The sequence below is a fragment of the Lissotriton helveticus genome, chromosome 1_1 (assembly GCF_964261635.1).
Source record: "Lissotriton helveticus chromosome 1_1, aLisHel1.1, whole genome shotgun sequence".
Lineage (NCBI taxonomy): Eukaryota > Metazoa > Chordata > Amphibia > Caudata > Salamandridae > Lissotriton > Lissotriton helveticus.
Genome location: NC_136057.1, coordinates 1736052297 through 1736079335, shown reverse-complemented (window position 1 = coordinate 1736079335; position 27039 = coordinate 1736052297). Strand labels below are relative to the sequence as shown.

At 47.0% G+C, this 27039-nt stretch overlaps 1 protein-coding gene across 2 annotated transcripts in view; it reads left to right on the top strand.

The window, feature by feature from the left end:
* The window catches only part of LOC144833910 (intercellular adhesion molecule 1-like), a 253982-nt gene extending 230796 nt beyond the window's left edge, over nucleotides 1-23186 (top strand). For both annotated transcript variants that reach the window (XM_078689199.1, XM_078689200.1), the window contains one exon: nucleotides 19490-23186. In XM_078689199.1, the coding sequence (XP_078545325.1) occupies nucleotides 19490-19695 (206 nt within the window). In that variant the 3' untranslated portion in view covers nucleotides 19696-23186. The remainder of the gene's footprint in view (nucleotides 1-19489) is intronic.
* Nucleotides 23187-27039: the final 3853 nt, after the last annotated feature.

The window sequence follows — 27039 nt, the reverse complement described above, 5'->3', positions numbered from 1 at the left end:
TTTACACTTAGATTCAGTCCCTTCATAAAACTAGAAAATGAATTTAAAAGACATTGCAACCCCACAGCTGTACGTGCTATTAATGCAGCGTCGTCGGCATACAATAATGCCGGAATGGGGAATTTACCGGCCCTTGGTAAGTCTTTACATGCCTCAGTTAAGGCGACCCCTAGTTCATTAATGTATAAAGTAAAAAGTAAGGGGGCCAAAATACAGCCCTGCCTTACACCATTAATGATCGCGATCTTGCCTGTGCTATTTCCCAGACGGTCGTACCTAACTGTGGCTGTAAGATCCCTGTGTAGGTCAGCAAGAAAATACACAATATTTTTGTCAACTCCTAACTTGAGGAGCAGTTCCAGAGCTTGGACCTATTCACCCGATCAAAGGCCGAGGAAAGGTCCATAAATGCCAAATACAAGGTGCCCCGTTTAGCGATAGTGTATTTCCCTATTAACAGATAGAGGTTGAGGCACTGATCTACTGTGCCTCGACCTTTCCTGAACCCATATTGTAAGCATGAAAGGGTTTCTGTGTCCTCCAACCAAGTTGTTAATTTACCAAGGACCACTCGCCCTAGCACTTTAACTGCGGCGCCGATAAGGGAAATGGAGAGGTAACAACTTGGGTCCCCCACTCTCTGTGTCATAAACTGCAGGGATGCTTATGTGACCACATGGTCGCAGCTTAAAAGACCAGCAGCTCCACTCAGCCTTTCATCCTTCCAGGTCGATAAACAGCTATTGTCCGTCGATAGCACCAGGAGATTCCTTGGGGTGAAAGTGCCCTCTCTAAATACACTTCTCGTGTTTCTTATGTTTATATTATACTAATGCTTATGATGGGACATTAGTATCATGATGCTCCTTGTCAAAGACTGGTAATGGGGTTGTACATCGTCAAACCACAAAAGGTAAGATGTGCCTGCGTAGCTTAGCACGTCCCTTAGAAACATAACCATGCTTGAAACACGTTTTTGAGGCTTGTACTTCAGCAAAACTTGTTAAAAACAGAACCTAAAGATTACCCTTCAGCACATTACGCTCCTCCATTTTTATTATGTCATAAAGAGAAGGTCTACACCTCCAAACCAGGGAGTGCATGTAAAGAAAGCAACAGGCTGGAACCAAGGCTCTGATTCTCCGCACAGTTTTTAAAGCACAACTTCGTATCTTTGGTTCCTCAAATATATGTTTTGTAAAGTACCCAGGGAACCCCAGGGCATACTACAGCGCCCAATCCCAGGGCCCGCTACGGTTTTGCTTGGAAAAATTTGAGCCAACGATACCAGAATGCTGCACAGGAGCTGTAAATATGAGAACTTTACAAAGAGAAAGACTTTTTTTTATAAATATAACAACATAAAAGAATTTAAAAGCTCAGAAATCCTAATGCTTAGTTACACCTGTAATCGTTCACCGTGAGATCAAGAAAAAAACGAAACATTTCTATTTATTCCGGAATTTACTCACATTAAAGAGGTGCAAAGGGTTTCCTCCTTCAATTACTCCTCTCATGCATACTGGGAGGAGCGCGGGCATGCACTAATGCCAGGCACCAGGAAGTTTTTTTCTGTTTGTAAAACAATTTAATAACGTTTTTATTTTAATTTTATTTCAGGCCGAGGTTAGTGTAGATTCCCTTTACGTGTCTAAAACATTCACGCAAAGTGCCCAGTGAATTTTGGCAACGCAAAACCCCTTTAAAAGCGAAAATAATATATTTTAGACCGTTTGGAGTGAGCCCCAGGCCATAACGTCACGCCTTAAGGTTACATTACAGGACAGAAACTGATTTTAATGCAGCTAGTTAAGAGATAGCACGTCTGTGCAGAGGGCATTGTGCGTCTCAACCTTAGGGGCGCTCACGCTCATGCATCTATTAACTCAGACATTTTATGAGACGCTGCTTAGTGCTTTACCGTTACTTCAGAGCGCTAGACTAGAGTGATGAGAAATCAAGGGGAGAACCTAGAGGAAAATCAGCCAGAGCACACTTGGAAACGAGTCCTCGGCCTCTTCCTCCACCCCATCCGGCATTCCTCGCGGGGTGCATGAGATATGGAAGAATTTTAGCCCCAAGGAGGAGGGTGCAGACTCGGCTAGTTCACCATCTCAAAAACTCTCGGAGTTTGATGCAGAATAAATACATGGGCATGTTCAATCCACCAGGCATGGCTGTTAACAAATAGGCGGAATAATACTAAACGACCACGAGGTGGCGCAAGCTGCTAGAAAAAGAAACACATACAGAGGAAGAAATACATACATTAGATTGAAGAACACCACAGACCCGTTCTCTCTCGCGGATCCTTTATAACATACATTAAAATTTAACGTATTGGAAAACAATGCTCACTAATTGATTCATAACGGATTCATTTTTGGGCCTCACAAGACGCAGTTGTCGATGGCCAAATTAGAACCTTTGACCTACCGGTGACACGTACTTTTAAATTCTAGTCAGCGAGAGCGTCAGCTCACTGAGCTAGCTTACCGAAGGTGGTGTAGTGTCCTGCGGGACACGTTCTAGTGTCCTGCAGGAAGCTGTAATCCTAGCCACTCCCCTGAGGGCTGGACACACTTCACCCCACACCCATCCATCACGGGTGTCACGAGGGACGTGGCCCCGGCTAATAAAAGGGCCCGGGTGCACGTGCTCGCGTCTAGTTAGTACACTATCTCTCATGGTGTCTGTGTCCGTTATTTATATGATGTGGGCCTGAGGCCCAACATCACACTGGCGACGAGGCGGGATGCTGACCCCGCATGCCTACTAGTCCACGCGTCGTGGTTCTTCGTGGAAAAGGAAAGGAGCCTGACAGGCGGCACCCCAACCACCCGAGGATCGCGACGGCCTTTCTGGACGCCCACTAGTGCCCAGTGCCAGCACAACAACCACGGTCGCGCTGCAGGAAAAGGGAGCCACCCAGCGCGGAGACCGGTGTCCCGTGAAATCTCAGGGCAGACGCCCACACACAGCCGTCGCTGCAATGCTGGTTCTGACCAGCCCGCCAACGGAAGGTTAGTGGGGCAGAAACAAGCAGCCAAGTAACGGATTGCTACCATCGGCGAGGCGCAAGAAACGCCTGTCACTACGACTCCCGCCGTGTCCCGAGGAGTCCACCGGCTTCCCTGCACGCCGCTTCTGCATCAGAGGTACGGAAAGAGGGGAACAATGCCGGACATGTGCCTGCAGCTGAGTCTAGGTGGCCGCCTCAGCTGCCAATCAGCCCTGTGACCCACAAAGCAGCAGAAAGCCTCACTGCCAGCCGGCACTAGCAAGAGAGCCGTGGTGCACTCAGCAAATCCGGCTGCGCCTTTACTGCTGGTGAATGAGTCTTATGCATCTTCCGCCAACGCTACTGGCAGCCCAAGCTCCCCTTTGCCAGTGCAGCGTGGAAAATGAGAGAGGCTGCTGCGGGCGGGTAGAGCAAAGAGGAGAAAGTGTGCGGCCCGCGGCCGGGTGGAACGGCCAGTGTGGAATGAGGCCTACCCCCAAAATCCAGCAGTGAGGCGGACCCAAGAAGAAGGCCCTGCAACCCCTGCCGTGACGACCGATCAGCAGGAGCTGCTGCTCACACCGGAAGTGTAGCATCGCGCTACTAATAATCACAGACACAGCTCGTGGTTTGACTGGAGCTTTATTCCTCACTTCCAGTGTCAACCCTGTCCCTACTCTAACTGCCCTCATCCTGTCCTAGCTCCTCCTCTTCCCCTCAACCCGACTAGCTCCGCCCCCCAACTACTAGACTGTCAACTACCTTACATCTCCCCTTTTCTTAATAAAACAAAACAAACAGTGCTTCAATCCATCTCTTCAATGAGTCTCTTTGGTGGTTGGATATTGTGAGGTGGCCGCAAGGACATGGCCCCAGTGGACTCACTCGGCAAGAGTCCATTCTGCTGACCTCGGCCGTCTGTATCACCATGGTCGGGTTCTTCAAGTGCGAGATTGCCAGTCAGGCTCACCAAAGGTCCTTTCATGTCTCGACGACACTTCTTGAAGTGAGAGACATTCCTGGTGATTCGACGTTGGTCAGATTCCGCAGTCAGCATGGTGCCCTTCTGCTGGGTAACCAGCAGTGGCTCATCACGGAATCGGCAATCAGTCTTTCTCTGTTGATCCTGTTTGACGAGGACATTGTCTCCTTCATGCAAGGATGGAGACCTCGCTCTCCTTTTGGCATCGGCGTATGATTTCATTTTGTCCTTGTTATGTTTGTCAGTCACAGCCATCTCTTGGTGATTGTAAGTTGGTGACACAGCTTGCAAGGCCCCTTCCCATGTTGGGATGCGATTTCTCATCGGTCGCCCTAGCATGAGGGTTGCTGGGCATTGTCCGGTGGTTGAGTGTGGGGTGGTCCTGTAAGCTCTGAGGACTTCATTCAGTGCGGCCTGCAGCTCCTTCTTCTCAGCCGTGGCTTGCTGAAATGTCTTTTTGATCGTAGCCTTAAACCTTTCGATGGTGCCATTTGCTTGTGGCCAGAGTGGTGTAACTTTCCTGTGCTTGAAGTCCATGTGTTTTGCAAATGCACTACATTCGTGTCCATTGAATGGGGGCCCATTGTCCGTCTTAACCTCTTTGTGGACACCCCATGTTGCAAATACTTCATCTAGCACCTTGAGAGTGCAAGAGGCACTTGTGGACGATATTATTTGCGCGATGGGAAATCTTGAATATTCGTCAATTATGGCAACCACATATTTTCCAGACTGCAGCGGTCCGTAGAAGTCCATGGCAATTTCTTGCCACACTCCGCTGGGCAGGGTGGTCATTTGTAGTGGTGCCGGTGGATTGCTTTTGTTGGTCAACTGACAGAGATGGCAATCCTTCAGGGTAGACTCTACCATCTGGTCAAGGAAGGGAAACCAGACGCGTTCCCGGAGAGCTCGCTTTGTAGATACTACTCCTCTATGACCTTCATGGGCCAAATTGACAACTCCCTGCCGTAGTTGACTAGGGATCACAAGTCGTTGACCTCGTAGAATGACTCCATCGGTGGTGACCGACAATTCATCGCAGACATGCCGGAAGGCTTGTATCTCTTGCCGGACTGTGGGGTCTATGTCTTCTTCTTGTGGGTCATGTCTCCACCGATTGGTTTGAATCCGGCGGAGTACAATCTGCAAGACGGCGTCTTGGGCGGTGGCCTCCCGGATGATGTTCATGGGGATGGCAGGTGGCAGTGCTTGATCAGCCACAAAGTGGATATACTCCTCGGCAATCGATGGTTTGGATTCTGATGATGGCTGAGGATGATGGGACATGTAGTCAGCCGGGTTCTCCGCCTTCCCCAGTTTGTGAACAATGGTGAACGTGTACTCTTGCAGTCTGAGACCCCATCTCTCAATTCTCGGAGGCATCTTGGACCTTGGGTTGCCGTAGATGGTGACCAGCGCCTGATGATCGGTGATCAAGGTAAAGTGCTTGCCATATACAAAAACATGAAAGTGTTCACATGCCCAGACCACCGCAAGACTTTCCTTTTCCGGCTGCGAATACTTCTTCTCGGGGTCAGACAGGCTGCGACTGGCATAGGCAACAATCTGTCTCTGGTCAGAGTCGTTCTCATGTTGCGCCAAGATGGCTCCCAAGCCAACGGGGCTGGCGTCTACAGTGATCTCAGTCTTCCGTTGAGGGTTGAAGTATGAGAGGCTGTCTGCCGACCCTACAGCGCGCTTGATGTCTTTGAACGCTTGCTCGCACTGAGGGGTCCAGTCGAATGGTTGACCCAGCTTGGTGAGGATCCGAAGGGGGTGACTGATGGTCGCATAGTCACGGATGTAGCGGGCACAGTAGCTGGCCATCCCCAAGAACGATCTCAAATCGTTAACGTCCTGCGGGCTCTTGATATTGTTCAGGGTTGCAATCTTGTCCGGATCAGGCTTCATGCCCTCATCTGAGAAAATGTGGCCAAAGAATTTCAGAGTAGCCTGGTGAAACTCACATTTCTCCTTGTTCAGCGTCAGATTTGCATCCAACAGGGCATGACAAACACGATCAAGAGCGATGTCGTGCTCATGGACATCGGACCCATAGACCAGGATGTCGTCGCTGTAGTTCAAGGTGTTGGGGATGTGTTGAATAAGTTGCCGGATTGCCTCCTGAAAAATTTCTGCGGCAGAGGAGACACCAAAGCTCAGCCTTTTGTACCTAAAAAGGCCAAGGTGCGTTGCAAACGTCGTGATGTAGCGAGATTTGGTGTCTAATTCGAGCTGGTGATAGCCTTTGTTTAAGTCCAGCTTCGAGAATACCCTTGCACCATTCAGTGCAGCGATCATGTCGCTCAGATGCGGTCCAGGGTGTCGCTCCCTTTCAATCGCAGTGTTGGGTAGGCGCATGTCAACGCACAGCCTCACCTTGTTGGGAGTCCCTTTTTTAGGAACGATGACCACTGGCGACACCCATGCGGTTGGGCCATCCGTGCGCTCTATGATGTCCGCAGACAGGAGTTCCTGAAGTTCGTCCTCGACGGCACTTTGAAGATGGAATGGAACACGTCGTGGGTGCTGAGCAACTGGTTTGATCTGTTCGTTTAATTGCAGATGAATTTGGCACCCTTTCAGCTTACCCAGGCCCTGAAATAGCTTGGGGAACTTGCTGACACAGTTCTGGTTGTCATTGACTTTGAATAAAATAGCCACCAGCCGAAGACGCTCTGCAGTGGGGAGACTGAGTAGGCAGTCGGCTTCAGGTCCTTTGATGACATGGATGACCGCTGGTATGGTAATGGTGTCATGAGTGAGTGTTGTGTGGAATTTGCCCAGACAAGGGAGTGGCTTCTTGGACATCCACGTGAAAACACGGACTGGTGCAAAAGTCAATGGGGGCTTCGGGGTCATTTTCTCATATTCCGTAACAGGAATGTAGTTTAGCGAAGCTCCACTGTCCATTACGAATTTGGTGTCATGATTCCCCACTTTAATGTCCAGGCGTGGATACCTTTTGAGTTGGTCAGGATCTGCAATCATGTTTAAGTATTCAACGGTGTACGCTGATTCCCTGGATGATGATGATCTCGAGTCCCGAGACGGGGATCTGCGTTCCCATCGTGACCTGCGTGATTCTCGGCTGGAATGTGATGAGCCTGGGGACCGCATGGACTCACCTCGAACAGCTCGTATGTGATGCTTTCTTGTGTCTGAGCGAGACGATCTCGTTGTCTCACTTCGCCTCTCCTTGTGATAGTCTCCACACATTGCTTCAAAGTGGTCCGACCGCCCACATTTCCTGCATCGCTGACCCATGGCAGGACAGGTGTCTGCATGGGGATAGTCATGTCCACATCGGTAACATCGTTTAGTCCCTTCTGGCTTCCGGTCCCTTCGCCCGGGTTCTCTCCTCCTGTATTCTGGGCGTCTTTGGCGCGATGACGGTCTCTGTCTCCATTGCTTCTCTTGCGAGTACTTTCGTCTGCTACTGGGTTTTTCTTGAACGCGGTGCGCCTGCTCATGGCTTACACTGTGTCCTGTTTCGATGGTGGCGGCGTGTTCTTCAGCTTGGTCATAGACACGAGTCATTTCTTCGATCTCTTCTAATTCATGTGGTTTTCTCAGCAGCCGCCTTCTGACTGTTTCCGAGTGGCAACCGGTTATGATTTGCGATTTGATGGCAGCGTCACGCGAGAAGGTTTCGAATTCACAGTGTCTCGACAGCCGCCGCAGCCGGGTGATGAATGCACTCATTGCTTCCTCTTTTCCTTGACGCGCTTGATGAAATGCATGGCGTTCATAGTCCACATTCCTTTTGTGGAGGAATTTCTTGTTTAACGCCTCACGTACCTTGTCATAGGTTCCAGCATCTGCAGGCGGAAGGTCCTTGATTATTTTGCTTATTTCTCGGCCTGCTAGGTTGCGGAGGGCAATTAACTTTTTTTTGTCCACCGTCACTTTGGACCCCTCAATATAATCTTCGAAGTCTTCTAGCCATTCTTGCCACTTGGGGCCCATGCTCCCTCCCGTGGTCACGGTCAGGGGTTCTGGGGCTCACAGGTGCGATCCTCCCGCGATGATGGGCTTAGCTTCATTCCGCTGTGGTGAAGTATTGGGGGTCACCATTGTGTCGCTGTTTCCCTCTCACTCTTTCCTTTGCCTGTGCTTGTTTTCTCACTACACTGCTTGCGTTTGTCAATGTTCGTTCTTGTAGTTCACTCACATTTATTATTGTCTGTCGACTTGATGTTGTCAATGCTTGTTTGCTTCTTCTCGCCAATGCTTGTTTATTTGCTCTTGTCAATGCTTGTTTATTTGTTCTTGTCAATGCTTGTTTATTCTTACTCGCCAATGCTTGTTTATATTGCTGTATGCCTGACTTCAAAATGGCCGCTCTACAATGACCAAGGGGTCTGTCTTGAAAGTTGCCTGACTCCAAGATGGCCGCTGTCACTGCATGCACATGAGGCTTTCTCTCTCCCTTCACTCGGTCCCAGTTCACACAGGACTCACCGGCAGGCGACTTCAGGAGGCAGCACACATCAGGATTCACTTCCCTCCTGCCACTGCTACCACCAGGTGAGGTTGGGGTGGGCTCCCGCCTTACTTTGCAAGGTCCCGCGCTTTCTTCGGCGACAGCGTGCCGAAACTCACGCATCGGGCGTGAGATTTTCTGACGTCGACGGGCACTCGAGCCCCGACTTCAACACGCTCGGTGGCGCTTGCCAGCGGGCCTTCGGGGACAGCGTCCTCCACGCTTGGGCACTTCTTCTTCGCTCTTGGGTGCGAGGCAGGGTCGGAGTGGGTTCCCGACTTCTGCACTTCCAGCGCTCACCTAAGGCACACGCTTCCGGCGTGAGTCGCGCTTCGGCGCGATCAGCTTCTTTTCTTCGAGCGGTTCAGCGCTCGTTGCTTCGGCCCCTCTTGGCTCCCTCACGGTCTCTGGAGGGGTAGGGTCACCTGCTGCTGGCCACTCTGCTCGGGCGGCAGCTCGGCTTCACTCGGCAGCGTTCTCCTCGACACTGCCCGGGGCAGGGTGCTCTCGTGGGGGTCTGTGGACAGTGGGTTTAGTCATCCCACCCTCGTCGCCAGTTGTAGCATCGCGCTACTAATAATCACAGACACAGCTTGTGGTTTGACTGGAGCTTTATTCCTCACTTCCAGTGTCAACCCTGTCCCTACTCTAACTGCCCTCATCCTGTCCTAGCTCCTCCTCTTCCCCTCAATCTGACTAGCTCCGCCCCCCCAACTACTAGACTGTCAACTACATTACAGGAAGTGTCTGGTCGGGTGTGGTCGGGGTGAAATGCCTGTGCAAAGAGTGAAGTTGGCACCCGGAGACCAGTATAAGTGAAGAGGACTGGAATGTTGTAGCCCCTGCGCAACCCGTGATGTGAGAGGGCCTGTTGGGGGCGGAGTAGTCAAAAGGATGCTGTGCGGCCAGTACCACGAAAATGCAAGGTAGGAGGAAACGTGAGACCTAAAACATTGCAGGTGCGTTCTGCACTATGACTGCACGGCCCCCAAATACAGAAAAACACATACCGAGGTGAAGGGGTAGTCATCCTGCGGCCGGTATGTGTCCAAAGCAGCGGACATCTGAAAAGGAGCTCAGTCCACGAGGTAGGAGAGAGCGTAGCCACCAGGAAACAGTAGCAGTTCTGAACGGGCCCTGCTGTCGGCCGGTAATACATTCCACCAGCGAGGAAGTAGCCAAGTTTGTAAGGTGCCAGCATCAAAGTGCCCACATCCAAAGAGAACTCCGGGACAGTGAGCAAGGAGACCCGCAACATGAAGGAAGCTGCCGGGGCCTTTGAAAATAAGGCAACAGTGCCAGCTAGTGGCCGTTTTGCGCCACTGCAGTCACGAACATAAAACTTATAGTGTAAGTACAAGACTGCAGCAGAAACCACCCGGTTGCGGCAGCCTACAATCAGAGCCAAGGACAAAAGAAGCTACAGTTACTTGGCACACAACAACTCGGCCCCACACTCAGCCAATAAAAGGATATGTGCCCCCTCCAGCCCTGATCACGAGAACAGCCTGAGAGGGCCAGCTAGGTGTCAAGGTGAGACAGTCCCAGGAGAACACTGTTTTGTTCAACCATTACACCGGTACTGCACAACATTGCCTGCAAGTGAAGAAAGCAGGCAGAGTAAAGCGCTGACAAAAGCCTCACATGGAGTTCCCAGTCCTGTTCTACCTGTCTCAGCCCCAAGAACCCAAAGCTGCCTCAACAAGGATAAGGCACCGCCAGAGGAGAAACAAAGAGAGAGAGAGGGGGCAACACTATCTACGAGAGCAGCCCACTTGTGAGGCTGGGGTAGTAACAGGAAAGGACAATAAACATTTTTTTTTAAAAAGAGAGAACCACACGGACGTCCTGCCAAAGGGTTTTAGAGGGGGAGAGACTGAACCTCTGAAGAGAGCCCCTGCCAAGCCCGATGTGATAGTGCAAATGAGAATCTACGAACGGGAATGGCCCCATTCAAGGACTGCTACTCTTGGGCTCAGCACAACTCCACTGACCCCCTCGAGAAGCCCAAAGCGGCGCCAGCCCATAAACGAGAAAAGTACCCAAGAGCGGCCAAGCATAAGAAGGCAGCCAGCCTCACACGATATACAAGAAAAGCGTGCAGAGAAGACGCAAACCCCAGTAGCTAACTTTCGCCACCGCAAGCGAGAACATCGCACCACCCGCTCCAAACAGGCACACTAAGTGCCAGAAGAAGACGGAGGGCACCACGTCAGAAGCGCGCAGGAGACAGCACCAGTGAACCTGATGCACAAGAAAGTGCCCAGGAGACAGAGACATCTCCACAAAGAAGCACTCTTGAACGCAGGTAGTGGAGCATCCACGTCTCCACCGCCCCATCGAAGCCCCGCAGTGAGCCGAAAGCAATGCAAAGTGTCCTCCCTCGCACCGCCTCAGGACGGAGACGACAGTAACCCGCGACAGGCAAGAGAGGAGTCGCACACTCCATGTGGCAGGCCATCACAGCAACAGGCGCTCCGACAACCGACGACACGTGCCCGGACATCACATCACCCAGCAAGCAAGGAGCACGTCACACCAATTGACCAGTCAGGACAAGCACGCCTAAACGAAGGCGGATGCCGGCACCACCTCGAGATCCAAATGCACGCCCTCGAAGAAGGAAGAGAGTGACAGCCCTGTCACCCCGAAATCGGATGAACACAGGTGGGTCGAATAGACTAACAAAGGGAGAAGACCGAGGACTTTTACAGCATGCCAGGAGCACACCCTGACACACCCGACAGCCACCAAGGCGGACTGACGGCCTGGCGACAGCACCAAGGATAACCACACGTAAGCTGCAGCAAGTGCAAACCGAGTCTCATCCCACCACTTCCCCAGGTGAGCGTCAATCGGCGCCCCTGGACACAGGCTCAAGGGAGAACCAAGAGTAAGCCGCAGCAAGCGCAAACTGAGTCTCATCCCAATGCGTCTCCAGGTGAGCGTCAAACAGCGTCCCTGGATACAGCCTCAAGGGAGAACCAAGGGTAAGCCGCAGCGAGCGCAGACCGAGTATCATCCCAAAGTTTCCCCAGGTGAGCGTCAACCGGCGTCCCTGGATATAGCCTCACGGGAGAGCCAAACATAATCCGCAGCAAGCGCACACTGTGTATCATCCCAACGCTTTCCCAGGCGACCGTCCACCCCAGACTGTCAACAGTCTAAGTCAAACGGCATCCCTGGTACCGACTGCAGATGCCATGGGTGAAGATCGGTATCGAGTGTCTTTTCCTCACAACGCCTCAAGACTGAGTCAGCTGTGGCCACAAGCCAGGCAAGAGAGGATCCACACACTCTACGTGTCACGCCATCACTTAAACTCAACCTCAGCACGGCGGATGCACAGGGCTGCTAAGTCCCTCCTGACATCCAACTCTCCCAGCAAGTCAAACACCACTCCAAGAGTATCAATGGACTGGAGTCACCAGCTGTTGACACACCAGCAGAGAAAAGAGACCAGAGGCTACCTGTGACCCGGGCACACCCTAGAACCGCGGTAGCGAGAGCAAGCATCGACCAAGACATCTCCACCCTAGAGGGTTGGGCGTGCGACCAAGTAACGGCTCCTCAGTGGTCCAGCAGCTGCCCCCATTCGGCACACAAGCGGCCCTAGTATAGCCTTCCTGCAGTCCCGCAGCAACCCCGGCAACGGGCCTCTCCAGGCGGAAGAGTGAAAAGAGACTTTCCCCCACCAACGGGTCATCGGTTGCAGCAAAAAGGGTCCACAGAGACAAGTGATCAGGGAACACCTCCACGAACCGTCACCATGAACTCCATCCATGCTCATGACACATCCTATTGAAATAACTGTTTGAATTCACCACGGACCATCACCGATGTCGACAAAAAGGAAGTCCTGCAAGACATGTCAGCACAAGTGAACTGTTGCTATGCAGCGGACATCTCCAAGTCGGCGGTCGTGTCCTGAACCCTTCAGGTTAAACTACGAGTGCCAACCGAGAAGGTCCTGCTGCAGGCAGAGTCATCAGCCCACGTCTGGCGTCTTCCTACCCCCCGTCTCAGAAGACTGATGGACCCTGTGGTGTTTTAGTTAATTGTTTTGTCCCCACAGGTTGGACTAACATTTTGTTTGTTTTTTAAGAAAGTTTGAAAGGAATGTAGTGCCCTGCGGGACACGTTCTAGTGTCCCGCAGGAAGCTGTAATCCCAGCCACTCCCCTGTGGGCTGGACACACTTCACCCCCCACCCATCCATCACGGGTGTCACAAGTGATGTGGCCCCGGCTACTAAAAGGGCCCGGGTGCACGTGCTCGCGGCTAGTTTGTACACTATCTCTCATGGTGTCTGTGTCCGTTATTTATATGATGTGGGCCTGAGGCCCAACATCACAGGTGGAAACTGTCACCCGCATGTGGCACAGTTCTCAGCATTGATCAGGCGTCTTCTTTGACCCAGATTCTGATCCGTGAGACAAAGATCTGCAATAGAAGCGAGGTGGACGAATGTTGTATCACACAATGAAAGGTGTCCCCATTTAATTTTCTTCCAATTCCACCTATGTTTTCAAACTTGCCCTGGAGGCCAGTATTAGGTGTATTTTACATTTACACTGTGGGACTCCTGCTAATTTCCTAAGAAACAGCCCCTTGTTATAGCTTGGCAGTCAAGAAGGCATTATGTCATTATTGTTTCACTAGTAACTCTTCAAAGTTAGTCGATGATGCAAAAGCAATCCGAATATTGTTATGCACAAAAATGGACATGAAGAAAATGCAATTTAAAAACGAGTACTTTGCCATCAGTCTAATAATCTGTGAGCATGATTCACAAAGTCAGTAGTTTCCAGGGTATTCCCAAAAGGTGATCTTGCACTTCTAATTCCATTCACTCATACACAATATTACCTGACAATAGTGTAATATTTTCCATGTCTAAATCCTGCTACAGGTCACAAAGCACACAACCCTGGAAAGTTTTGAAACACCCTCAAACTCTTGAGTTTCTTCATATTCACAAACCTTTTTAGACCCTTTCCTGCCCGTGGTGGGAATGGGAAGGAATTGGCGAGATTCAACATTGAGAGTTCTTAAAATAGATAAATACAACGATACACAGGAGTACACCTGCAGGTGTGGATTTATGTATTATTTAAGGAATCGGGCTATGCGCCTCCACCTTATCAGCACTGCTAGTGCAGATTTGCAATTATTGCTTAGATATGAATGCAAGTGCTTGATCACGCATTTAATAAAGTTTGTATGGTTTGGCAATTACGGCTTAAATCTGTATGTGATTTTTAATTAAGAACACAACGCATAGGGAAGCCCAAACACAAACAGCGTTTATACAACATTTCAGGCAGCCAAGCTAAAGTATCACAGACAATTGTCATTTCAACTGACCAGGGATCATGCTAGAAAGGTGTCAGTTAGAGCAGTGGCTAAAAACAAAACCCTCCTATCCTTTGACAGGTTTGAAAACAAGGGTGCTCTTACTAAAATGTGCAATGTACAACATGAAGTATCATGGTTGCCGGGGCTAACATGGCCCAATGAAGCTATCAGCAGACCCAATGCTAGTTAAAACTTTTAAACAGGGGACAAGTTTTCTAGCTGACACATGGTGAATACATCCATAAATGTGTATTGATAGTTACATACACTTCTCTCCACCAGCATATTAAGTATAATATAGCATAGTAGAGTATGTTTTTACAGCCCACCATTTGTCGGGGGGAAACACTTCAATATTTACATTCTCAATAGAACAAAATCTCACTACTTTTTAGTTTTATTTCACTATGCTCACCTCCCTAATTATTCTCAGAGATAGCAAGAGTAAAAGTGTTGGCTGTGCCTTTATTTTTGCATCAGCGTTAGATGATGGACAATACTAATTAAATAGCAACACGATCCCAATCAAGAGAATAACGATAATGAATTTGAACACCTTCATTCCCCCAGAGCCTGTTGTGCCATTACGACAGCCACTGTTCCGCCTGCCATTTACACCCATGCTCTGCTCCCTCTGTTCTGGAGCACTGTCAGGTCGCGGTTTCCCGTAAATTAACTTACCTCTCGGCGGCCAGCCTTCTGGAGCAAACTCCTTGTCCGTCGCTCCTCTCACTGGGGGTTCTTCACTGAGCGACGTGTTCTGCCCTTCCCAGGATCCCTCAGTAATGATCTCTGGGAAGAGAATATTGAACCCAATCCAAGATGGACTCCACATTACAGATTCCTAAAGATGCCTACCCAATAAAATATGGAAGTTTGTTCGAGAAGCAACTTCGTGTTTCTGGAATGTACTAGGAGGAAATCTTCTCTGCTCTTCATCACAACACTTAAAGCTGTTTTTTCGTGTTATCTCGCTCCTAACTTTCTTTTGGACTTTTTCCAGTTCTGTCTCTTGTCCTTCAGCCTTTCTTCCTTCAGGTCCCTCATTTGCTTTTCTACATAAACTTTGTGATTACTGTTGATGACATCAGATTACAGCTGGGTTCACCTCCTCTTTCTGATGGCTGGTTCTTTGATCCTCAAGCTAAGTACCTCTGACCCCTCCGGGATCCCTGATTCGAACTCAGAGGCTTTTTGCCTTAGGGTTTTTACCTCATTTGGGGCTACTTCACTTCCTGCTAGGCGGTACCCAGTGTCCGTGGCAGCATGCCTACTGGAAGGGGTTGCACCCACCTGCGGCAGACTAAGAGCCTGATTTTGATCTTTTGGATTACGTCCGACAAAGTATAAATCCCATAGGAGATAATGGGATTTATATTTCGGTGGACAGGATAACCATCACCATTGTGATGGAGGAACCCGACCGCTAATATCTAAATCAGGCCCTATGACTGTGAAGACCTGAACGTCCAGACCTAGAAGCAGCCTGAAAGACTTCATTAGGTGTCAGCCTCATGACAGGGCCGAACACTTCCCCCAACCATCCCCAAATGCCCCTTGGACTCAAATCAGATCCTAAGTGCATTTCGTGTTGTTTCTTCACCCTTTCTTTAATATGATCTATCTGCTAATATATGCTAAGAGAGGCTTAGGGATGGTGAGTGCAACACTTGGTTCCTACAGTGGTACAAATCCCCCCTTTGGCTGCCAGATAGTCATACAGGCATCCTGCTCTGAACTAACCCCTTTCAGTGTGCATCCATCAGTTACTAATCCTAAATCTATTGTGGTGGGTGGAATTTGCTATCTCTTCTAAGATTTCAGCATTTCTCCTTATCTCGTTTGAAGCAACAGTCATATCTTAAATAGAGATTAGGACTGAAAAAAATCCAGAAGTGGATGCAAAAGTTCTCTGACGTCTTTTCATTTTAAAGGATGAACATCAAAATGTCTTATAGCAGGCACAATGTACCCCGGAAAGCACGTTTCAGTACAGTCCAGAGGCAACCAAGAGTAAGCTAGTGCGCCTTAAGTCCTTAAGCAGAGCAATACTCAAATGGGGACTGATGAAAGAAATGTATTTTACTGTTAAGTCACATTTACTATGTCTGACTGGTATACTGGATATGTTGGCTCCTCGGTGCTCCAAATTAATCCTTGCTCAGTAATTGTGAGGTGAGTAGTGCCTGCCATATTGTGATTAAGAGGATTATACATATTTTCCAGGCCTGGGAAGAAAGATGGGGAAATTCTAGCACATTGTGGCAGTCTGTGGTCCACATGATAAAGCTGCAAGCAAGTTTTACTGACACTGCTTGGTACCCCATCAGAGGGATGCTGTCTCCTACATCAATGGGCATGTGCTTGCATACCCAGCAAGAAGAATTATTTGTCTGCCTATATTTTCATAACAGCAAGATGTAGGAGCTGCCCTTGTTGGCTGAGCGGGGAATTTGTACCAGGGGAGTCTTTGCAAAATGTGCTCTAGGTGTATTTTCCCATCCCTCCACAAGAATGTATCTCACCACCAGCCAAATACTCTGAGCAGCAGCAAATACATCAGGCCAGACCCACAACGGGATCGGGGGCATGGGTAGGGAAGGCTGTTTAATGGGGGCGAAGACAGCAACAAAAGGAGGCTGATGCAACACCATCCTGAGATGAGGAAATAGGCAAAGAGGCAGTGCCCAAATGCTGCGTCCCACCAGCCGACAATGAAGGTGGAGCAGAGAGGGTGTCGGCGGGTGCCTGAGTGGCTGTCTCAGGCTTCAGCTCAATCACTGAAGCTCCATTGGCCCTAAGGAGCCAAACTCACTTGCGGTGCAAGGAATGAATCCAGGTTGCCAGACCCCGTAATTTAACAGCAGTGTTCGTACTGAGCAAGACTTGGTACAAGCCGCGTCAGCTCTTCTGGACAGCTATCTTTTTCTGGGACACTTGCACATAGACCGGATCACCAAGCTGGAGGGAATGGCAAGCCTCGGTCGGGCACTCAGGTAAGGTACCTCACACCTGAGAATGGAAACTGTAAAAGCGATCTTTATATTCAGAAGTTGATACGTTTCAGTGAGTTTGCCTTTGGGAAAACATAAAGTGCCCCATCTCCCACAAACACATAAACAAAGTGCTTAGACTTAAGAAACAGACTATGCGACCCCAGGGTGGGATCAAAATGGCAATTGACACATACAGTCACAAGATGAATTCTTGTTGGAACTAATTGTTCAAAAATTCACAAAGAAAAAGAAATATTTTTTAATTGTGTATAAATAATTCTAATACACAAAGGACTTCCAAAACAGAACAATTAAGCAATGTGCACAAGATGTCCCACACTTAATAGCAACTGGCTACAAAATATATGGACATAGTAAAAGCAGTTTATATCTCGGTTTCATCCCTTTCTCCTACTGTAAATCCCATGTGCAAGTCAAATAATAATAAATAACAAATGATCATTGTGCATGTCAATAATATAGCTCCAAGGTGCAACTAATGGGTCGATTGCTCTTTTTTGTAGCCTCGACAGGTAAGTAATTTGGCTTAACTGATAAGCTTAAAGAATTTTAAACAAGGTGAAAACTGGTTCCTCATACGTCTATATGCGGAAGGATTTCAAGTAGAGAGCAGAGCCAGAGCCAAGTTAGATTCCTAGCTTGGCTCTAAGAGCCAAAGCACGAGCCAAGCCATCAAAAGGTTCAACATGTACATCCTGCAACAAATGCCATGAAGAAATATGATGAAGACTCTTTAAACTATGAAATAATCATGAATACCCCAATGCTCTGATGACATTGCCACGAGTTACCCAAGAAGAGTCAGCTTGCCATATTCTCTGTATGTATGGCTGATAATGTTATTTAATGTGAAGCAATATTATTTTAAATTAACCATAATCAAGATCCTGGCCTGAATTATTTCAATGTGCTCTCAAATTGATTGGTTAAGGAAAATTTTACATAATGGGGCGAAGTATGCCTATTTGGTAGGATGGCGACCTGATAGCTTCTGAATGCTGTGAGAACATAAGTAAGGGGGCAACGCACGCTGAAGGCGGTGTCTTCTTAGGCCCAAGGTCATTGAAGTAGCCTTACAGCTGTAAGTGCTTTTATGTGTATGGCTTAGCAAGGGCAAATCTGTTAAGGTGAAAGGGAAGGTATATACGAAATGAATGCTTGGTTTAATATAACACAACAGTGAGAAGTTTAAATCTACTGTTCTTGCATTTATCTTTTGTAGTATTTATGAGAACTGAGTATATCCATGCACGACAGGATAAGCCTTGATGTTACTTTATTTATATATTGCATGCCAGCTAAAATCTCACACTAAACAATAACTATTAAGATACAGATTTTTAAAAAAGAATATCGAAATATTTGTTGTTAATTAATATTCACACCAATTTCAACATAATGAACACACATTTGGTAATAGCATAGAAATCCAAAAGCAAAACCAATTGATGGCCAGAATGCAGAACAATGTCATACATTCACCCCAGTACAGAAATCTGGGCCTAAATCCATCGTTTTTTTGCTCACCATGCCATTCCAGTTTGGATTCAACCCAGATCTGTGACTGGCGGTGAGTGTTTGAAAAGTTTCAGCACTCTGTCCATCATCTCCTTGTGTTTGCTTTGTTCGCCCTAAATTGGCAGGGTATGCCCAGACGAGAGTGCCTTGCTCACTTTGCCACTGGATTCAAGCTAGCCTGGCTGAAGAGGGCTGTTAGCCCGAAACCGGTCCCAGCATGCTTGTTTCCGGTCCAAGAAAGCCATGGCTTGGCAGTTCGGGCTGGACTGTTCCCATGAGGCACAGGGTCAAGACTGATTTGCATATAGCTGTGTCTGAACTGGGGTGGCAAAGTGAGCTAGCGAATGATAATGGAGTCAACCCAGATCTGTGACTGGGAGTGAGTGTTTGAAAAGTTTCAGCACTCCGTCCATCATCTCCTTGGGTTTGTTTAATAGCATGTAAATCATCATGCTTCTCAAATGCAATTGATTTCAATCTCAAAATAGACCTGGGGGGAAATGTCTGCTTGAGTGTTATTAACCTCACAGTCTAAAAATAGCAGACATTTATTGAATCAGTGCAGAAAATGAATTTGTATGTATTGCATTCCTGCTTCCATCAGTGATTATTTTAATGTTTCAGGACTCTCTTTGAGTTATGAGTCTTCTTCATCAGGTCTATACATGGATTACAGACTTCATATTCAATATGTTGAGGCCCCCATCAAATATAGAGATATCAACTTAAGAGATTACTCCTTCTGATATTTCTCCTGGGACCACTGCCAGTATGAGTGGCGAATCTTGGTGCCATCTGAATAATCACTGAAATACTGAAACACCCGCAGTTTTGTGAATATTATGCTTATCATTAGTTAATTAGAAACATATTTTTTCAAAAATCTGTTTCTAGAAAATAATAGATTTTTGTGAGATTCTGACTGGCATGAAATGTATAACCAAAGGTGTAAGGGGAAATCATGAAGGGGAAAGTCTTCAACTAATGTTAAAGAGATTATCAAAATGTTGAGGGATGTTTTTAGGCTTTTTGAGAGAATCATACGTTTGACACACTTCCCCTTGAGTTTGAGCAGTGGCAATTTTTCCAACTGTAACTGTTTCCTTTACCATATCCTTTCTTTTGCAGACACATTGCCTTTAATCCTTGGCCTGGTCTTGGCAGCTGTGGGATTGGTGGTTGCTGTAACCGGCGGAGTGGCCTACTATCTGTGGAACAGGGCTAGGAAAATCCGAAAGTATGAATTGCAGAAATCAAAACAGAAGGCAAAGAAGCCTGCAACTAGAGACAGCCTCCTCCCCCAGGAGAATAAAGTTCTTCCGTTCGAGATGTGAGTTTACTGACCCGGAAGTGATTCCTTTTCAATAGCTTGTGCATAGAAAGAAGGGACCTGGAGAAGGACTGTGGCAGAAGAGATTAAGTGAATGTCATGGAAGAGATCTTGAAAATTACAACTGAAACATCAAACTGTGGAGCAATGGGATGCCTGAATTGCTGAACAGATTTAGTATTTGAAACTCCAAGTAGCAGACTGCAAAGAGCCTGTTAAAGTTCTCTGTGCTCTCTGCTGAACTAAAGTATTAGAGGTTTATCACCTCAAACATTGTGGGGTTCAAAAAGGAATCACTTGCCCCCTCATCCATGCCCTTAAAATTGCAAGCAGACACTTTCAGATACTGTATGTCACGTCTCCACTGGATAATTCGTTTTTTTAATGTCATGCACTGCAAATTGAAATCACCTCAAGATGCTGGATATAATATAGGAGCGGTTATAGTACAGGGGTCATACTGGAGGCTGATTCATGTGCAGCAGTGTAAGCTTCTCACACTACCCATCATGAAGGAACTTCAGACTCCTTGGAGTACACAACCTGCAGAATTCACATCGGCGATATAGTTCACTTACACAGGGACACGTTTGGGGAGGTTGTGAGGTGGCTTTTGCATGCTGAAGCAATTCTACTGCTGCAGGTCAATAGAGAGGAGTCCAGGCCACCCGTGTTAATAGCCAGCCCTACCCTCCACATTCACTGCACTGAAACCAATGTCTGCACTGACACAGTGTGAGATCTTGAAGCCGCTGTATTTTATTCCGTTTTACATTGTTCTCTTGAGGCCATTGATTGTGCATAAATGTGGGACTGTCGAAATGAATCACTGTAGTAACAAATTGCTTTTTTGCTCCAAAAGCGCATCTGATAACTAAAAATTCTCTCCCACGATTGCCAACATGAGCTCAGCTAGTAGACGGTTGGGTGGGTTGGTGGTGTTTTAAAAATGGAAACGTTTTGTTGAGTGTCAGATGTTGCACATGGATTGCTAAAACAGTTATGTGCTTGTGTTTTGAGCCAGTGATCTGCTTTACACAAGGCGCTACTGTATTTGTCAGATATAACTTCGACGTATAAGGCATTTGTATGCCTTTACTGTAGTACAAAACCAAAATTATCGTGGGGCAACCCGGTATCCCTGGGTACCTGGTACCCTTGAGAAAAGCATTTTTTTGCCTATGCTTCCATGGCAAAATACACTTAAGTATCCTATAACAGGCTTTTAATTACCGCATGTTTTTCTCTAATATAAAAAAGATGATTTAGTAGGTGCTCCAAAAATGGTGCAGCAAAAGTGACAAGTTTGAGATGCCGAGCTACCTTTCCACGGATCATCAGTGGCTGGAAGCTTTGGCTTCAGTACTTATGAAAACTCACCAAGTGATTTGAACAGCTGCTGTTCCAGTGCGGCAGATTTATGCAAACCAACTCCTCTTTGCCACCAGATGGCTTTCATTGTACCCTTATTTGAGTTACTGGAGGGGTCGAAACTTTGACAAATTAACTTATTGACTGAAAGAACAAAAAACTGAACTGGAATCACGAGTCCTTCGTTTTGAATCATTGTACTACTCCGTCATCATCCTTTTAATTTTCCTGATCATCAGGAAACCTGTTGAGATCACAGATCCTATATGGGGTTTCAAAGCTAGGTCACCGTCTATGGTAACGCCCAAGCTCTTCGCAGATATTTTGGGGGTTCCCTCATCTCAGAAGATCAAGCCCCCTTTCAGCTTATCAGACCTCTGAAGGTTGACGCTAACACGAGCTGACAAAAGCTGATAATTCACATGTAGGAAGGAGGAGGAGGGGGGGGGAGAAGGCTCCTGATGCCATGCACCGCACCTGAGCTACGAGCCTCATTTAGCCCCGTTGAGTCTTTTCAGGTCAGTAGGAGCAACGAGACCCGCAAGGATCCGGAAGAAGATTATTATTCACAGATGGGGCAGAGGAAGAAGAGAAGCGGGCTTGACCCATGTGACAGGCCGGCCTGTGGGCACAAGGGTCTTGCCTTATAGTGCACAAGGCAGGACCAGGGTCAGGAGCAATGAAGAGCTCAGTCGGAGATGAGCAAGCCAGCGGGACTTGCAGACCGGTGAGAGGCATGGTTTGCCCAGGAGGTTGGGCACTCTGGGTAATCCAACTCTCTGGCTCGAGGTGGCACAAGGAGGCATAGAGGGATGTCGTAAAAGGGTATAGGTGGAATAGGAGGTTAGGGATAGGAGCACGTGCCGTGCCATAGGCGCCTGCTGCGTTTCGTTGAGAGCCGCGTGGCGTGAACGCAGCCAGTTTAGAGACCGGTGAGGCTTGCTCCTGCTTCTCTCCGCCGCTTCACCCCTCCGTTTGACTCCTTTTGCCCCATTTCTCTACTCCTACATCTACCCTGTTCCTAACTGCCCTGACCCCTCTTTTGACTCTTCCATGACCTACTACCCGCAGAAGATTGGTAGAGCGGTCAAACCGATCCCTTAACGCCTATTGATTACAATCCGGTTTCACTCTGTCAACAGTGTTGTTGGAATGTTGTTGTTTTTAAGAAACTCTAGTGCACTTTTGCATTTTGCTCACATGACACTTTCACTGCGCCTTTTTTTGGAGCACCTTCTACATTGTCTTTTGCATATCAGGCAGTAATTAAAAACATGATTTAAGATACTGGTTTATCAGTTGTTATGCAGACAGTTGTGCGGAAAACGTTTCACCCAAGGGAACCATTGCTGCTCCATGTTTACAGCAATGCAGACATAAGATTGAAACACAATCGTACAGTGTAGGCCTTAGCAAAAAAACTGACGGAAGATAAAAGTCAAACATATAAGGCGTACGCCTTGATGATACTACTGACGTAAGATGTACACCCAGCATACCACGTGCCAGTCTTCGGGGAGCCAAACATCTACGTACGTTATAAAGCATGTACTTTGACAATACTCCAGGCGCACAAATGTGGAAAAAGTTTCCAAAACTTGCGGGTAAGACTGGGAAGTTTTCATAATATTTGATATAAAATATATAAATGCAAATGTATTTAGCAGCGGTGCAAAATACTAAGCAACCTACATGTAAACGCCCTCTATGTACACAGACAGATTTATTATACTTCCATTCCTTCAATTTGGAAGTTTATGCGTAAGGAGGCATGCAAAGTTTAAAAAATACACACTGGAAACTATCTAAGTTTGGGGAATGCCAGTATGAAAGAAGAAGCTGGACTTTTACAAATTTATTCTGGGTGTAAAATGCTTAAGAGAGGGCTGCAGGAATGAGCTTTGCCGTTATAGGTAAAGAGAACACTTGCCATCACCGACTGGTGATGTGGTATCATTTTCTAAAGAGCTAGTAAACTTAATTTTTATTTAAGAAATATGCAGCAAAATGACAATCATTGATTATTGAGAAAAAGCTTTTAAAAACTCATGAAAAGCAGAGATGAAATCGTGTTCAATAAAACAGTCGAATACACATCGTACTACCCCAGATGTGGAAAATAAATTGTGTGTTATTTTTAGAGTTCTGTTTATGGCTCTGATGGGTTCAACATTTTAAACAGTTTACAGACTGCTAAGTCAGTTTGGTTCAGTTATGCTTATGTTACAGAAAGCTGTTGTCCTACTGTGGTGTTAATCTGCTTGCAGAGACCTTCATCCGTGGCGGAGGATGCAGAGATGCTGAATTGTGATCGAGTAAGCGCCGCCATTTTCATGGGCCTTTTTCTGCTCTTTGACCTTTCGTGGAAAGCATGCCAGGATAAACAAGTGAAAGGCCTCGGCACTGTGCTGGCCTGCCTCTCACAGTTGCTGGGAATAAGCAGCGTAACTAGAAATCTGCAAACTCGGTGGGAAATTCTTCAGCAAGGGTTTCAGACTTCCTCTGTGAAAGCATATTCTTTCCCACTGTTATATACCTACTATATCTCATGCATTATATTGCATCACAATAGTTTTGCTTCTATTGTTTTGACCTAATCGCATGGTATACTTAACACGATAAAGTTGGTAGGCAATGTGCTGGATGCAATGGTATTGATAAAGCATCATAGAACCCTTCACAGCACTAGGGATGCAAGATGTAAATATGACATTTAAGGCCATCATGATTCTGCACAGATGAGATTTAAACCAAACACATTGTTATTGTTATTTCGCACATTTTGCTAGTAGTGCTTAAGTCTGCGTTATGACGTTCCATTAACTTTCATCTCAAACTGACGTCTGATTCGGTTTTGTGGTGGTGGGTGGTCAGAAGTACAGAATCGAGGTACTGCAAAAAGTAAGATGTAAACACAGCATGAGAGACAGGGCACAAGTCCTAAAAAAAGAAGTAGGGGGACTCTCCAAGGTAGGCGTGGTCACAGGAAGTGACATCACGACAGGAAGTGACATCACAACAGGAAGTGACATCACGACAGGGAGTGGCATCACGGCAGGAAGTGACATCACGACATGAAGTGACATCACGACATCCTGAGTGTCCTATAATAGCACGTGTTAAGTCTGGTTATTCCACGTCCCGAAGAAAGGGTGGTACGGGTAACTGGAAGGAAGAGCCTCTGGGTTCTGCAAGTGTGACCATTGTCCACTGGGGTACAGTTATAGGCAGAGGTCATTCCACTGAAATGACGCTCCAGTCAGTACCTCTGAAGGTCTGCCTACTTGGGGCGGATTTGCTGAGGCAGAGCACTCTCAGTGTCTGCCATGCCTGGCAGGAAAAATGAACACTGCCCACCACTTGTAGGGGAAAATCTCCCTGTGGGTAGGAGACATTTTTATTTTTCAGAAACAAACCCTTGAATTGTGGGCTTGTTTCTGAAAAACAAAGAAGTTTGCGAAGTGGGCTGTAACAATATGACAGCCCACTCAGCATTCAGTCTTGCCAAAAGCACATCTACTTCACCAATGGATACACTTGTGTTAAAGAGTTCCCCATCGACACAGTAAAGAGTTAAACTTTGGGTGGGTTGTCCTCCATAGGGAGCGGTAGTAAAGGTTACAGAATATTCTACGTTCTATTATATGACCTGCATTTTTGGGCAGCATGTTTATCCCTCAGTTACAGATATTGCCAAGATGCCATTTTGCTAATTATCCAAATACAGCCCACATTGCCATATTATCAGACTAAATAAACTATGCACTTAAAGTAGCTTAAACATGGATGTATTTAGGTGGTAAATGGTACTAATGAGATGAAACATTTGCCCAGTTGCGGTGATTCCCAGGATCAAGAAGGCCAGAAGTGGCGGTAGCCTCTTCTCACTCAATGCCTCCAGACTATGGAAGCCCTCCCACTGCATCTACGGAGCGAACCAAACCATTTGAACTTCCGAAAACAGTTGAAGACCTGGCTGTTCATATAAAAGCTCAGACCCCCTCCCCTTAGCCCCCCCGCAGCGCTGGGATGCCTCCGGGTAGCCATGCGCTATACAAGTAACAATACAATACAATACAGTTAGTGTTAGCATGTGCAAAATTTCAAAATAATAAAGTAAGTCTATCATAAAATATGCAGCATTATACTACATAACTTGCCTTTGCTTGCCTCATAATTCCACCCTGCTGCATAATTTGGTCTTCTCCTGACGCATAATTCCAGTGACCCGGACTATGGCAAAAGGCAAAGGTGGGCGAGACACCAAATTACCAGGGACAGCGGAGCCAAGGGTCTGTTCTGGCTCTTAAGAACCCATACACAAGCCAAGCCTTGAAAAAATGTGGTGTGTCAATCATGCAGCACAGATTATGTTAGACTATAGTAAACTATCGAAAGCACCTCATGTTAGTACTTCAGATTATGTGCAAAGTATTTATCAAACAAGACCTGAGAATCGTTCCAGCTCCCCCACCACCTCCCCCCAAAAGACAGTGCTATTAGTGAACTAAAAGGCAAGTCAGGGGTTTTGTACAGAGCAAAGCCTGAAGTCATGTATTTGAAGGTGTATTCTTTGTGATGATAAATAAACAGGAGGATTGGTTTAAAACTTTTTGCCTATACTTTAAGATGAATGTTTAATGTAGTTTTTACAGTTTTTTGATCAACATCGACTGGAAAGTATTGGAGCTCTTCATTTGAGTATCAATACTGGAACCTGTTTCCAGGGCCGGCTTTAGCACTGGTGGTGCCCAGTTAGCGCCCCCCAATGACCACTACCGGCACAGATTCCCTTACAACCACCCTTTAACAGGATTCAAAATGTAACACCATACTTTAGAGTTCTCTGTAATAATAACAATTGTTTTCTACCCAAACAAATCTTTTTTGCAACAGTAAAAAAATGGAAGACTGGGGAAAAAAGTATAACACTCTAATATATAACTTGCAGTTTGCATGCAGCGCTTTGATTACAGTTGATAGCTCGCTGTTCCATTTTAGGATTTTAACTTAGAAACTGCAAGTAACTAAAGAATACCTCTAACAAAAGCAGTAACCCACTGAGCTACCTTCATAAATACAGGTCTGTGATGTATGGTACACGTCCTTTGCATCAGGCATATTAACCCATATTAACAATGAGTCAAAACTTTCACTAGACAAAACTCCGATCTCACTCCAAGTAGAACATTAATCACCAAAGCTATGTAACATTTTTATTGTGGCTAGGAACGAGGCAGAAGGTGCTTTTTAAACTTTAATATACTTACCCTAGTGCCGGCCTCGCAATCCTCCCCCAGTTCCAATTTCAGCAACACTGGGCGTAATGACACGTCCACACCCTGTCATTGCAGTGTGAAACACATTCACATAGGATTAGTTTCACACTGCCTGCTAAGGGCCTCTTGGAAAACTGTAAGCAGCCCCTTTGTAATTTAATTGCTGTACTGGGCTTCCTGGTGCGCCTCCTGCTTTGAAAAGGGACGTTTTGACGATACCCTTTTGTTATGTATTCTGCTTCTCGAGGGGAGAGCGCACTCCCACAGAGCGTCTGGGCGCTGTAGGAAGCAAGTCTGCATTCGGGCACACACGCGCAGCCTAGAGGCAAACATAATTCATCAGTAATGGTGGACGCGGTTTTGCTTGAGCAGGGTGGACGGCGTCCACCTTGAAAAACCCTCGGAAATAAGTGGGGGGATGCCGTCCACCCGCGTGGTACCCCGACTCGTGCCCTGATGAGAGATGTGCGAGTTCCCCGTACCAGTGGTGTTAGAATAACATTTGACATGAAAGTGTTCCTTAGCCTTTCTGATCTTAACCCTACATAAAACCATATTACTTCTGACACTACAGGTACTGGATGAAAATCTAACATTAACCATTGTAGATAGTTGGATATAATGTTCGTAGCCTCCCATTGACCAAGCACGGTTTGAAAATATTCTCTTCTTTTTTATTCTTCTGATTTCGTTTGAGA